We start from the raw sequence: 12202 nt of genomic DNA, 5'->3' as shown, positions 1-12202 counted from the left end.
CCATACGCCCAAGGCAAGAACTGTTTAGGTGTCTTTATTTTTTTTTTATTTAGCATATTTTTGAGTGTAGAACTGATACAACAATGTCATCAGGCAGCGGCCCATTACTTTCACTGTAAAGACTCATGCTTGTAAAGAAGGAACTTTGGTTACGTGTCTTCGGATAATAGAGGTGTGCTTGTGATTAAAGTGAAATCAGCTCAGTGGGAGGCACTCCTACAAAAAAAAAAAAAAGTCTTTGGAAAGACAGTCTCTTAAATCACAGCCTGTGACATTTCTGAGCGCATGCCAGGCTTCAACACCCAACCACTCCTTCACTCCTTCACGTGTATTAAAATAATTATTAATCTGTTTTCCTCCAGAAAAACAAACAAAAAGCTATACATCTGATGTTGACACCAAAGGCAGAGTGCGGAAATGCGTGGAAAACTGGCCTTCAGGCGAAGACCAAGAGTACAGAGGACGTAATCACCACATATCAATGCCATCTGGAGAGGAGGTGCTACATTAGAAACGTATTATCTTGACCTCACCGGAGTCCACGGCATGCAGGGAAGCAGCCCGGAATGCGTGGAAAATCCCATGTGATTTTCATTTGCATCTCCTCTGCAGCCATCAACAATGAGGAAGGAAAGGATTCAGGCAAATGCAGATGCTTGCGGCGATAGCACCCAGATAAGCCCCTGTGCCCTTTTCTGTTATACTTCAGGCTATAAGCAGGCAATGGAGGAAAAACAAAGGCCACAGAAGCACCAGTTCAATGATGCAAACGCGCGCAGAAAACAACCGGAACTATCTACAGCAACTGATTGCTTCCTGGCTACATGCAGTAATTATCAGGCCAATGATTTTCACGCAGGCCAGGCTGCCTTGCTTACAGCCCTGGCTAAATAAATGAATCTCCACTTACTCTATAGGTGCTCTTTATAGTACTACAGTAACAGACTGTAGTCCATCTGTTTCTCTGATACATTTGTTCTTCAGTGGTCAGGACCCCCATGGGCCCTCACAGAGCAGGTACTATTTGGGTGGTGGGTCATTCTCAGCACTGCAGTAACACTGATGTGGTGGTGGAGTTTTAGTGTGTGTTGTGCTGGTACAAGTGGATCAGACACAGCAGTGCTGCTGGAGTTTTCAAACACTGTGTCCACTCACTGTCCACTCTATTAGACACTCCTACCATGTCAGTCCACCTTGTAGATGTAAAGTCAGAGATGTTAGCTCATCTGCTGCTACAGAGTTCGTGTTGGTCATCCTCTAGTCCTTCAACAGTGGTCACAGGACGCTACTGGCTGGATATTCTTGATTGGTGGACTGTTCAGTCCAGCAGCGACACTGAGGTGTTTAAAAACTCCAGCAGCACTGCTGTGTCTGATCTACTCAGACCAGCACAACACACACTAACACACCACCACCACGTCAGTGTTACTGCAGTGCTGAGAATGATCCACCACCCAAATAGTACCTGCTCTGTGAGGGTCCATGGGGGTCCTGACCACTGAAGAACAGGGTAAAAGGGGGCTAACAAAGTATCAGAGAAACAGATGGACTACAGTTTGTAACTGTAGAACTACAAAGGGCACCTATACAGTAAGTGGAGCTGATAAAATGGACAGTGAGCGTAGAAACAAGGAGGCGGTCATGATGTCACAGCTGCTGTGTGCCGTTCTTCCCTGCCCAGCCAACACAGTCATCATTCTTTGATGAAATTTCACCTGCAAGAAAAGATTACACATTAGGGCCGATTGAAGTGCCGTTCTTGGAGTTTCAGCACATTTTAACAGCCTTTGCGGTCGGAACGCTTTGAATGCAGACGGCACGTGAACAGAGAATAATTGATGGTCACTCTAATATAGTTAAGCTACACTATCTCGGCACATTACTTAAGTATGCATGAAGCTGCGAGAGCGGAAAGCAGCTTGACAAAGCTATTCAAACGTGTCCAGCCATTCATAAAAACACTGTCAGTCTGCGTTCTGTGAGGATCCGTACACCCCACCCACGCCTACCCCTTCGCAGGAGTATTCTAAGGAATATATAATTCGCTAAACACTTTGTTAAGCCAATTAAATGAAGACTCCGTCCAATGTTTCGAGTAATTGCTCTTGCATTAGCGCCATCTCATGAGAACGATTCGTCAACAGACAGACATGCCAGTCAAAAGTTAACAGAGCTAAAAGATTTATTGACGACTGCAATTCAACTTAATGAACTAAAGGCAGAGAACAACTCGCTGTCAACGAACTAATTCAACTAACTGTGAAATCCTTCCACCAAAAAAGAGACAGTAGTGCATGGAACAGTAAAAAAAAACATCTGTTCTGCAAATTGGATAGAATATCTTAAGATACTTGGCAAAACTGGAGTTGCCAATGTTCTCCGTCAAGGGGACATCTTGGCCCGTTCCAGCCCAGCCAGTTTAATTCAGACTTTGTTAGAAACAATAATATTTCTGAGGAAGTATTAGTCATGAATGTTTATAAGAATGGGATTTAATTAAAGGGAGAAGTCACATGCTCCTGACAGCTTACAATCAGTGTCTGCTAATGAGCAGCTACCGGAATCAAAAAGAGAAATAGATGTTATATTGAGTGACGTGGGGGAGTCCAGTAGAGCTTCTCTTCAGGATTCAGGCTCTGTGCAGTTCATATGGGCCAGATCCGAGATAAAGAGGCAGGACAATGCTTTCATTCTTTGCCGGTGGTTAGGAGCTTGAGGGCCTTTTGGAGGTTCAGAACAGCGGTGGAGACGTCTTCATACTGCAGTGCACTACCGGCGTATTTACAGTACTTCTGAGCCCGAGTGAAGTCTTCCGGCGTGAGCCGCACGTCACCTACGACAGAGACAAAGCAACACAATGGGATATGAAGGCTTTGTTGTCACTCAGGCAAAATTAATCTGAAAGTAGTCCATTCAACCGCACTGATTGTGGGATGCTGCAATTATAAGAGTATATAAACAGAAATATTAGGGCTGTCAATCAATCAAATACACCCATCAAGGGTAACATCATGACCGCCTCCTTGTTTCTGCGCTCATTGTCCATTTTACCAGCTCCACTTACTCTATAGGTGCACTTTGTAGTTCTACAGTTACAGACTGTAGTCCATCTGTTTCTCTGATACTTTGTTACCCTGTTGTTCAGTGGTCAGGACCCCAATGGACCCTCACAGAGCAGGTACTGTTTGGGTGGTGGGTCATTCTCAGCACTGCAGTAACACTGATGTGGTGGTGGAGTGTTAGTGTGTATTGTGCTGGTACGAGTGGATCAGACACAGCAGTGCTGCTGGAGTTTTTAAACACTGTGTCCACTCACTGTCCACTCTATTAGACACTCCTACCTTGTCAGTCCACCTTGTGGATGTAAAGTCAGAGACGATAGCTCATCTGCTGCTGCACAGTTTGTATTGGTCATCCTCTAGTCCATCAGTGGTCACAGGACGCTGCCCACAGGACGCTGTTGGCTGGATATTTTTGGTCGGTGGGACTATTCTCAGTCCAGCAGTATCAGAGAAACAGATGGACTACAGTTCACCTATATAGTAAGTGGAGCTGATAAAATGGACAATGAGCGTGGAAATAAGGAGGTGGTCAGAATGTTATGCCTGACTGGTTATATTTACACAGTGAATCTGTTGAATCCACAGCATAGTGAGAAGAGATACAGACTAACGAGCTGCCAATCCCCCAGTTTTCTTGGCTAACAGTGGAAAATTCTGCATAATGCAAGCTAAAATGTAAGCAAACCTCCACCACTTGTTTAACTATACCAAACATTTCAAGTAATTTGCTGTTATCAAATATGCGCCAGTCTCACCCACTAATACTTTTAAGAGATGAGACCACTAATAAAACGATGACCTAACCCACAAAACTATTTCTTGTGGACATTTTTGTCCATAAAATGTGGTTCCTGGCTTGTAAATGGCTTTTTAAAAGATGGTTCAAACACATGTTTATCGTGTCTTATCAAAACTTAACGATGCATTAACGATGCAGGCGCAGACGTTTCGTGAACGTGTTTGCAGTGGCCTCCGAGACCCACCATATTACAAACCTGAGTCTGTGTGCTTTGCCCACAAGGCATGGGGATTTACTTGGGGCTTGCCGCACAAAACGCCCCTTCACCACTAGCACTCGAAAATTATAGGCTGCGCTGAGGCTGAGCTAGTTTTCCAACACTTACCAGGAGCTGAGGCAGACGCTGGTGGGCATGGGGAAACATTATAGCCATGCGTGGCACAACACTACTACACTGGCTTTCAGACCCAAACCATGACTGACAGGTTTGTGCTGAGGCCAGAAACAGAAGCCAGAATAATGACCTGGACAGGGACCACCACCACTGCATGAGCTCTCAAAACATTCTTTAAAGCTTTGCTGGGAAAGTCAGGCTTATTTCTCTCTCACCCCTTTCTCTCCGTCTTAACATCAAAATGACACAGCCCATGACACATGTATATGAGCAGCCCATTATTACCTGCAAACTGAACCTGAACATCAGCCCAAAATAATAAACTAGGCTCTTTAAGTTTGGCTGCACGCTCTCGAGCTCATATTTGTGAGCGAACCAAGAAGGTAAGACGGTTAATGCATTAAAGCGTAGCTATTAAATATCATTTAACCCAGCCCAAGAGCTAAATTCTTTAATTAGAAGCCTAAATGCCAGCACTAACTGAGGATTTTTCTCTTATTAAACATGTACTGCTGTGACACCATGGCTGATAATTTGCAGTAATTTTCTCTTCATCAAGCAGAGACCATGATTATTTGGGGTTTGTCTGCGGTCACAGTCGAAAAAATAAAAAACCTTCACCACCCGCCGCAGAATCCCAAAGCCGTGGCTCGGTTTTCCATAAGCGCTTTACAAGCAGTCCCAATTTGTGCCAGTGCTTCTCTCCGCGCCTTTCCTAGGCAGGAGCAGGGATGAGTCAGGCTGGAAATATGGGACGAGTGGAGTTCGGCTGGTTTACTGGGGTTTGGCAGGTGTAGGGTTTGGGTGAGAATAGATTGGAGTAGAGGCGGAGCATCGCTGTTTTGAGGGTTTACTGTACCTTCTTGGTTGGTGTTGACGAGGGAGGGGTCCACCACTGGCATGGTCCGAGGGATGGGCACTGGTTTGACTGGCTCTCCTGCACAGAAACACGGCAACATAAGATACAGAGGCCTGACTGACATGAGCGTTTCATGACTGATACCAACAATACCGATTTTAAGAAGATAAAATCCTAATAACTGATACTGACCAATCATTTCTGACATATTACATTTTTACAATACACATTTTGATATTTTGACACACCAGCACAATGCAGTAGTAGTGCCATATTAAAAAATAAACACAAAATAATTAAAAAATGATATCTGTTTAAACAGGAATATTTCCACTCTCTTTGAAATGAAACATGTTGTTTGTGTTCTTATGTATGCATGATATCCAAGACATGATCAGAAAAGCGTTGTTTATCAGGGAAACAAAAACTGTAACGTTCATATTTCATCAGCTACATTCAGAATCTGGGCGTCGTATGAGGCTGTAACTCTTCTCTCCAGTCAAATAGACGGTGATGTCATTTTAAACCCTTATAATAAAAGAAGCTGAACTCAGTTTGTTTTTCTACTGAAAGTCGACCCGTTTTTCCACAAATCTGGGCTATAAACTATAAACAGACGGCATCTCTTCAGTGATCTGCTCTGTAAACATTACTTTTATAAAATAACACAAACAGCATCTGAGATTTTTGCCTTTCAGCAGGAGATTGTAAGTGTATGGTGACATGTGCAGATCATAAATAAACGCATATTCTGTTAATTTGAGAGGAGCTTTTATAAAAAATGAATATAATAAAATCATATTTATTTCATGCAGTTACTGAATAATCTGCCTTATGATTTTGGCAAGTCAATTCAGATAAATTATATAAATCTGAGTGACAGACTTTCAATAATTCTTAGTGATTTTGTAAGTTCCTGTTAATTAGCTCTCATTTTTATTTTGCTGTGACTTCTTCTTACAGGTGATAAGTGACGTCTTAGTCTCTCATATAAATAGTCTTCCTTAAATTTGAAATATCAGTCTGTGACAACATAAAACATTACATACTGTTTGAAATAACTCATTTATTATTTTTGAATAAATATTGCTGAGAGAAGTGATTTTTGGGGGCCTGTGGGCATTAATGCAAACAGACCTTTATGATTTTTATTCTGAAGAAGAGCATGTGGTTAAGTGTTTGAGACGTGGGTGATCGATCACAGAATTGTGGGTTCAATACCCGAATCAGCTAAGCTGCCAACTGGTCCCTTGTGCAAGGCACTTTACCCTGTTTGCTCCAGGGCCGCTGTATCATGGCTGAAGCTGCGCTCTCAAAACAGCTTTCTAAGCGGTGACATGCAAAGAGAAGAATTTTGTGATGCTGTGCGAATAAAAATCAGCATAATTATAATAAAGGTACTTAACATTCCAGCCAGAGAATCCAACCAATTAGACACTGGAAGCAACAGTGAGGTGACTTTTTTGTCCATTGCCCCAAACTTGCTGTTTTGGTTGAGTACCTGTGAAAAGCTTGTTGAGGAAACAAGAAGTGTTCTCCTGATAAGATTTCTGCAGATACCTGTAAGTCTGCAGGACCTCATATCTACATGCATCATGGGCCAAATGATACACTTGGCATGTCCAATAATATCCAGACAGATCCATCCCTTCCAATTAATGAACACAGCTACCTTAAGGTGCATCAATTCTAACACATGGGTTCAATAGCACACAAACAGCTTCTCTAATCTCCAAGCCCCCCAGTGGACCTGTATACCCTAAAGTGATGGAGAACTACTGAATACCTTTGGAATAAGTTGGAGTGATGTTTGTAATTCAGAGATAATCATGCAAGTTGTGTTAAAACTAAGAGTTGAGTTTTGACCGTCTGGAACCGACGCAATTCCAGGTACAACGAAAATGGGCTTGCTGGAGAACAAAACAAAGCAAAAAAGGACCATCAAAAAGGCTGGAACAAGTTGGGTCCCCATGACTCAGCACTGGTCCTATCCAGGCAGGGGGATTAGAGTGGGGATTTAGGATCTCATCACCTCTGAGGTGGCTGGGTGAGGGTTAGTCATTTCCACCAGGACTGGGATATGGAGGCACTAATCACAGGCAAAACAGGAAGCCTGAAGATGAGGTCAGGCAATGTGACCTCAAACTGATTAGAGTGTATGACGCCCTGACCTGAACATTGTGTTCTCCTACTCCAACATACCGGCTCCAGCTCAGAAAGGGCTTCTTCACTAGATGATTAGCTGCCACTTAAAAATAATGGTGTTGGGCTCCTGAGTGGAGCAATCATATTGTCCCGGTCATCAAGAGGTCGCAAGTTTGATCTCCAGTGATGCCACAGGTATCCGTGGCTTGGAGTCCAAGACAGCACTTGCTGGGATTGCCCTCCCTCTCCCACCATCACTCAAAACGATGCCAGCCAGCACAGGCGTTTGTTAAATATTGTTTAAATACTGTAATCTGGGATCAGTCACTCTTTACAGAACTGGCTCTCTGTGTGTTTCTTTTTCCTTGCCGAATTAAACAGCTGCCCATCCTGTGGGTCTAATGCTGTTGCTTTGTCTGCCTTAATCAGGAGCCAAAAGCTCACCAGCCTTCTGGACTACATTGACCACCATGGAGGTTCTTGCTGTACAATGCTGTGTAAACCTCACCTTCATGAACTGACCCTCCTGCTACTACTGCTTAAACTCAAACTATCTAATTAACCATGGCTCCGCCTGGTTTTCTCCGTTTTGTATTCTATTTTATACTAACGCTGTTTGCTGTCTGGTGTGGTCCAGAGGAGGATGGGTTCCCCTTTTGAGTCTTGGATCCTATCAAGGTTTCTTCCTCTTGCTCTTAGGAAGTTTTTCCTTGCCACCGTCACCACTGGTGACGCTCATGGGGGCTCAGACCCGGATTTTTCTGTAAAGCTGCTTTGTGATGACACCTTAGTGTTCTCCTCCATGTACGTTCAGCTGTCCAGTGATGCTGCGTTAGCGGCAGCTTCAAAAGATGCAATGGCTGGCTTCACAGGACTCTTGCTCGGGGAAGCTTGCGCTTGCTTTGCCCCTTTTGTGCTGGTGGTATAGTGTAACTGGTGGAGTCCTAACTAGTAGGTGGAATTGGATGACTAAATGGGGGAGAAAACTGGAAAAAATAAAAAATGAAAAGAAAATGCTTAAAAAAGGTTCTTTTAAGCAACATAACAGAACAATCACTTCTGGTGCCCAAATGAACCATTGAATTGATAGTTCTTTAATGAATCATTCTTGCCAATGACATTGAGGTTCTTTACTCTAAAGCATAAGGCTTAATGAGAAGGTTCTATCCCACACACTCAAAAACACAGAAGTGATAACAGTTCTGAGGTTTAAGAACATGTCATGAATCTGATGTAGACTTTTTCTTAGGACATATTTAAGTAGAAAACTATCTTTTGGATAATATTGGTGAACGACTCCCAACGTTGTTCCTGGTTCTAGCTGGCTCAAAGGAACCGATGAGACTATGCTGTCTCTAGCAGTTCGATGTGAGGGAACGACACCTGTACAGTGCTGAGGAATTTAGTTCACAGTCATTTTTTCATTTGCTTCCATCGTCTTTTGCTGTTACACTGTTTATACAAGGTGATGAAACAACCATGATAACCTCAACAAAAGCAATCATGAAACCCCACTCAAGAATGATTAGAACACGAGCAAAACGCCAGGGTAAACAGACTGCAGAGTGGCAGAGCTGATTCCCTGAGTATGTGTTTCAACGTGTTATCCAACATGGCACGACTTCCCTTTGGAAGGGTGGGTGTGCAACATGTTAAGGCCTCAGTGAACTTTGTGCGGAGACGGCGTTTGCCTGGCTTCAGCGAACAATATGACGGAATTGTGGGGAAAACCGCAGACTGTGTTGCGCACATGGCAGCTGGGCGAACTCCACGGAAGAAGACGATACACAACAAAGCCTCTGATTGGTCAGCGAAACAGAGACGGGCCATTAAACAAAGATGGGCAACTTTGAGGAGCTTCGGCAGACACACTAATATTTCACTATGAAGCACACATTTGTTAAATAAAGAATAAACGCAAGATGCACTGATAAGACGTAACATTATGACCACCTCCTTGTTTCTACACTCATTGTCCATTTTGTCACACTGATGTGGTGGTGGTGGTGTGTTAGTGTGTGTTGTGCTGGTATGAGTGGATCAGACACAGCAGTGCTGCTGGAGTTTTTAAACACTGTGTCCACTCACTGTCCACTCTATTAGACACTCCTACCTCTCTGGTCCACCTTGTAGATGTAAAGTCATCTGCTGCTGCACAGTGTTGGTCATCCTCTAGTCCTTCATCAGTGGTCACAAGACGCTGCCCACAAGACACTGTTGGCTGGATATTTTTGGCTAACAGTCTATTCTCAGTCCAGCAGTGACACTGAGGTGTTTAAAAATGCCAGCAGCACTGTTGTGTCTGATCCACTCAGAACACACACTAGCATATAATCCATGTACTGATTTTGGACTGTCATATCAGTCTTATCAAAACCAGCTTCCCTACTGTTGTCGATACATGTTCACATGGTGAGGGAAGTTTACCTGAGGGACGGGGGAGCTCTGCAGGCGTGTTGGCTGGAGCGTGGGAGCCAGGAGGAATCTGGATGTTGTTGTAGTTGGGTGGAGGCATGGCCGCTGGGCCTGGTTCTGCCACGCCACCACGGAAGGAAGGCTGAGGCTGAAGTGAACCCTGAGGATCTAACGATGGACCACCACCTTCAGCACCAAATTCATCGTCTATGTGGAGAGAAATTAAAACATCAACTCAAACACAGTTCAAAAGAACACTCAGCCTAAAAACATTAGCACTGAATGTAAACCAAACTAGTGAGCCCCCTGCTTACTTTCATTCACCATAAGCAATAAAAATAATTTCATATTCTTTAATCTACAACAAATAAACAAAATCCAAACCATCTAACATTACATCAATTAAACATCCTTTTTTTCAAGGATATATACAGCAAAATGCTTACTCTGAAAAATTTTCAACAACCTTTGCATGATTTTCAGTAACTTTGCTAACTAAAATGCAGAAAATTGTCAATTTTCCACATTAAATCAAAACTGCTGGCAGTACCCAGCATGAATCAGGGCTCCGCCCCCCCATCCGATGGAAAAAAGGATCCAGTCTCAGACCAGTTAATACTGGTCAGCAGATACAGAGCACCTCTGCACCATTATATAATGACTATTTTTAGACATTTAGAGTAATAAAAGAGTAATAAAAGTAAGTGATGAATAACCGACAAACATCCTACTGAGTGTCACCACTCCTTTTCATAATGTCCTAACAGGTTTAATTCATGCTGTATTCCAACTGGGCCGTAAAAGAATTTGCATCAAAGACAGACACCGCAGACCAGGGGTCACTAATAGGTGGGCCGCAGTTCAAGTATGGACCCAGGCGCTGCACCACACGGACCTTGACCTATAACTGATGAACTATGGAGAGTTATTTAATTTCAACAGGGTGGTCTCATTTCAATCTTTTCGAGCCTTTACGGTAGCTTTAGCAGCCTGGTAGCAACGCTACTCAGCCAATCAGATCTGTGCACTACGATGAGCACTGAGACTCGAATGAGTGACGTCACACAGGGGAGGGACGAGGCGAGAAACAGCAGTCAGAGAAGAAAGTGAGTCAGAGGGAAGTTATTTTACATGTCGTGCTCTAAAAAGAGAAAACTGACAGTAAATGTTGTTGAAATCTGACTGAACTGGACTTTATTTGATCTGATATTCAGTTGTTGGCTGTATAAGATGTTGATATTCCTACTCTGCTCCTTCAGTAAACAGTATATGGCACTGAGTCATGATGCAAGTTAGACATTATGATGTTCCGGACCTTCGATTTAGGAAATTCTCTCTAACTGGACCTTATTGAATTTTGCAAAGCCCTGCTGTTGACAAATCTAACAGACATACATGAAAGATAGAAGATTAAACTCAAATGGTTTAAAAAAAAAAAAAAAAAAAAAGAAGCAAGTGAGAAATTTGCAATGAATAGTTTGCGACGTGTTTGATGAATGCATACCTTCCCCCACTGCTCTCCCAGTAAGAAGCAGGATGGACAATTATTTACACCCATGTTTTGGCTACATAACTTTTCTTCTACTTTTTTAATGGCTTTCTAGTTTATCCTTTTACAACACTGATGTGCCCAGACTGTGCGCAGCTTACTATCGTTCTTGTAAATCAACTTTCATTGTTGGGAGCATTTAAAAAGAAAGAAAGAAAAAAAAACGGACATTTATCAAAATAACCGTCATGTTATGTATTTAGGAATAATTGAAAATGACAGCCCTAGATTTAGCATGAAACATGAATTTCCAAGTTAGTGTGAATTAGCCAGAGGCACCTCTATAGCCAGTCCAAAAAGCCTTCGTCTCCCAACTGAAACCCTACTTTGTCCCAGAAGAAATGAGTCACTGCCCAACTTCCCACCCCACTTCCCCACCGACCAACTCCCCCTGCACCACTGATGTCAAAGAGCAATCGAGGAGAAAACCAGCAAGAGAAACACATGCTCAACAGAGCCCCCTCACACAGCCACAATTACATAAAACAGATGCCGTTTCCAACCATTCTTCTTAAACGCTGGGAGATCTGAGTGTGGAAATCATTGTTCTCTCCATGTAAATTAAATATGCTCAAGCGTGAGTCTTGCAGAGGTGACTTTGTGAAACTGATTAGAGTATGTGATAAATGCACTGAACAGCTGGGGTGCGGCGATAGGAACCTGCGCAGAGATACATACTAAACCACTAGCAAATGATGAAACAGCACTAAATGTTGTGAAATCCCATTTCACTTGAAATCAACCACCAATCTCATCCTGTGACGCCCAACAGTTACAAAGCAAATCAAACGGATATTATGCAAATTCCAACGAACTGTGGCCAGGACCACCACAATACTGACTTATTAAACTCTCACTGTGATCCCAAAGCTAGTTATAAAATGCCTAGACAGAATGTTAGATTACACTGCTCAGACAGAACATTCTGACCACCTCCTTGTTTCTAAGCTCATTGTCCATTTTATCAGCTCCACTTACTGTATAGCTGCACTTTGTAGTTCTACAGTTACAGACTGTAGTCCATCTGTTTCTCTGATAC

The 12202-nt window shown here is 43.0% G+C and overlaps 1 protein-coding gene across 1 annotated transcript in view; it reads right to left on the bottom strand.

Annotated features, from left to right (window-relative positions):
• Positions 1–2164: 2164 nt before the first annotated feature.
• Positions 2165–12202, bottom strand: part of vta1 (vesicle (multivesicular body) trafficking 1) — a 59771-nt gene continuing 49733 nt past the window's right edge. Inside the window, exons 6-8 of the mRNA XM_017701071.2 lie at positions 9627–9821; positions 5055–5132; positions 2165–2833 (exon numbers count right to left, since the gene is read on the bottom strand). Coding sequence (XP_017556560.2) covers positions 2688–2833; positions 5055–5132; positions 9627–9821 — 419 coding nt within the window. The 3' untranslated portion in view covers positions 2165–2687. The remainder of the gene's footprint in view (positions 2834–5054; positions 5133–9626; positions 9822–12202) is intronic.

The sequence above is a fragment of the Pygocentrus nattereri genome, chromosome 4, assembly GCF_015220715.1.
Source record: "Pygocentrus nattereri isolate fPygNat1 chromosome 4, fPygNat1.pri, whole genome shotgun sequence".
Taxonomy (NCBI): domain Eukaryota; kingdom Metazoa; phylum Chordata; class Actinopteri; order Characiformes; family Serrasalmidae; genus Pygocentrus; species Pygocentrus nattereri.
Note: the sequence above shows the minus strand (reverse complement) of the source record. Positions and strands in the feature narration are given on the sequence as shown.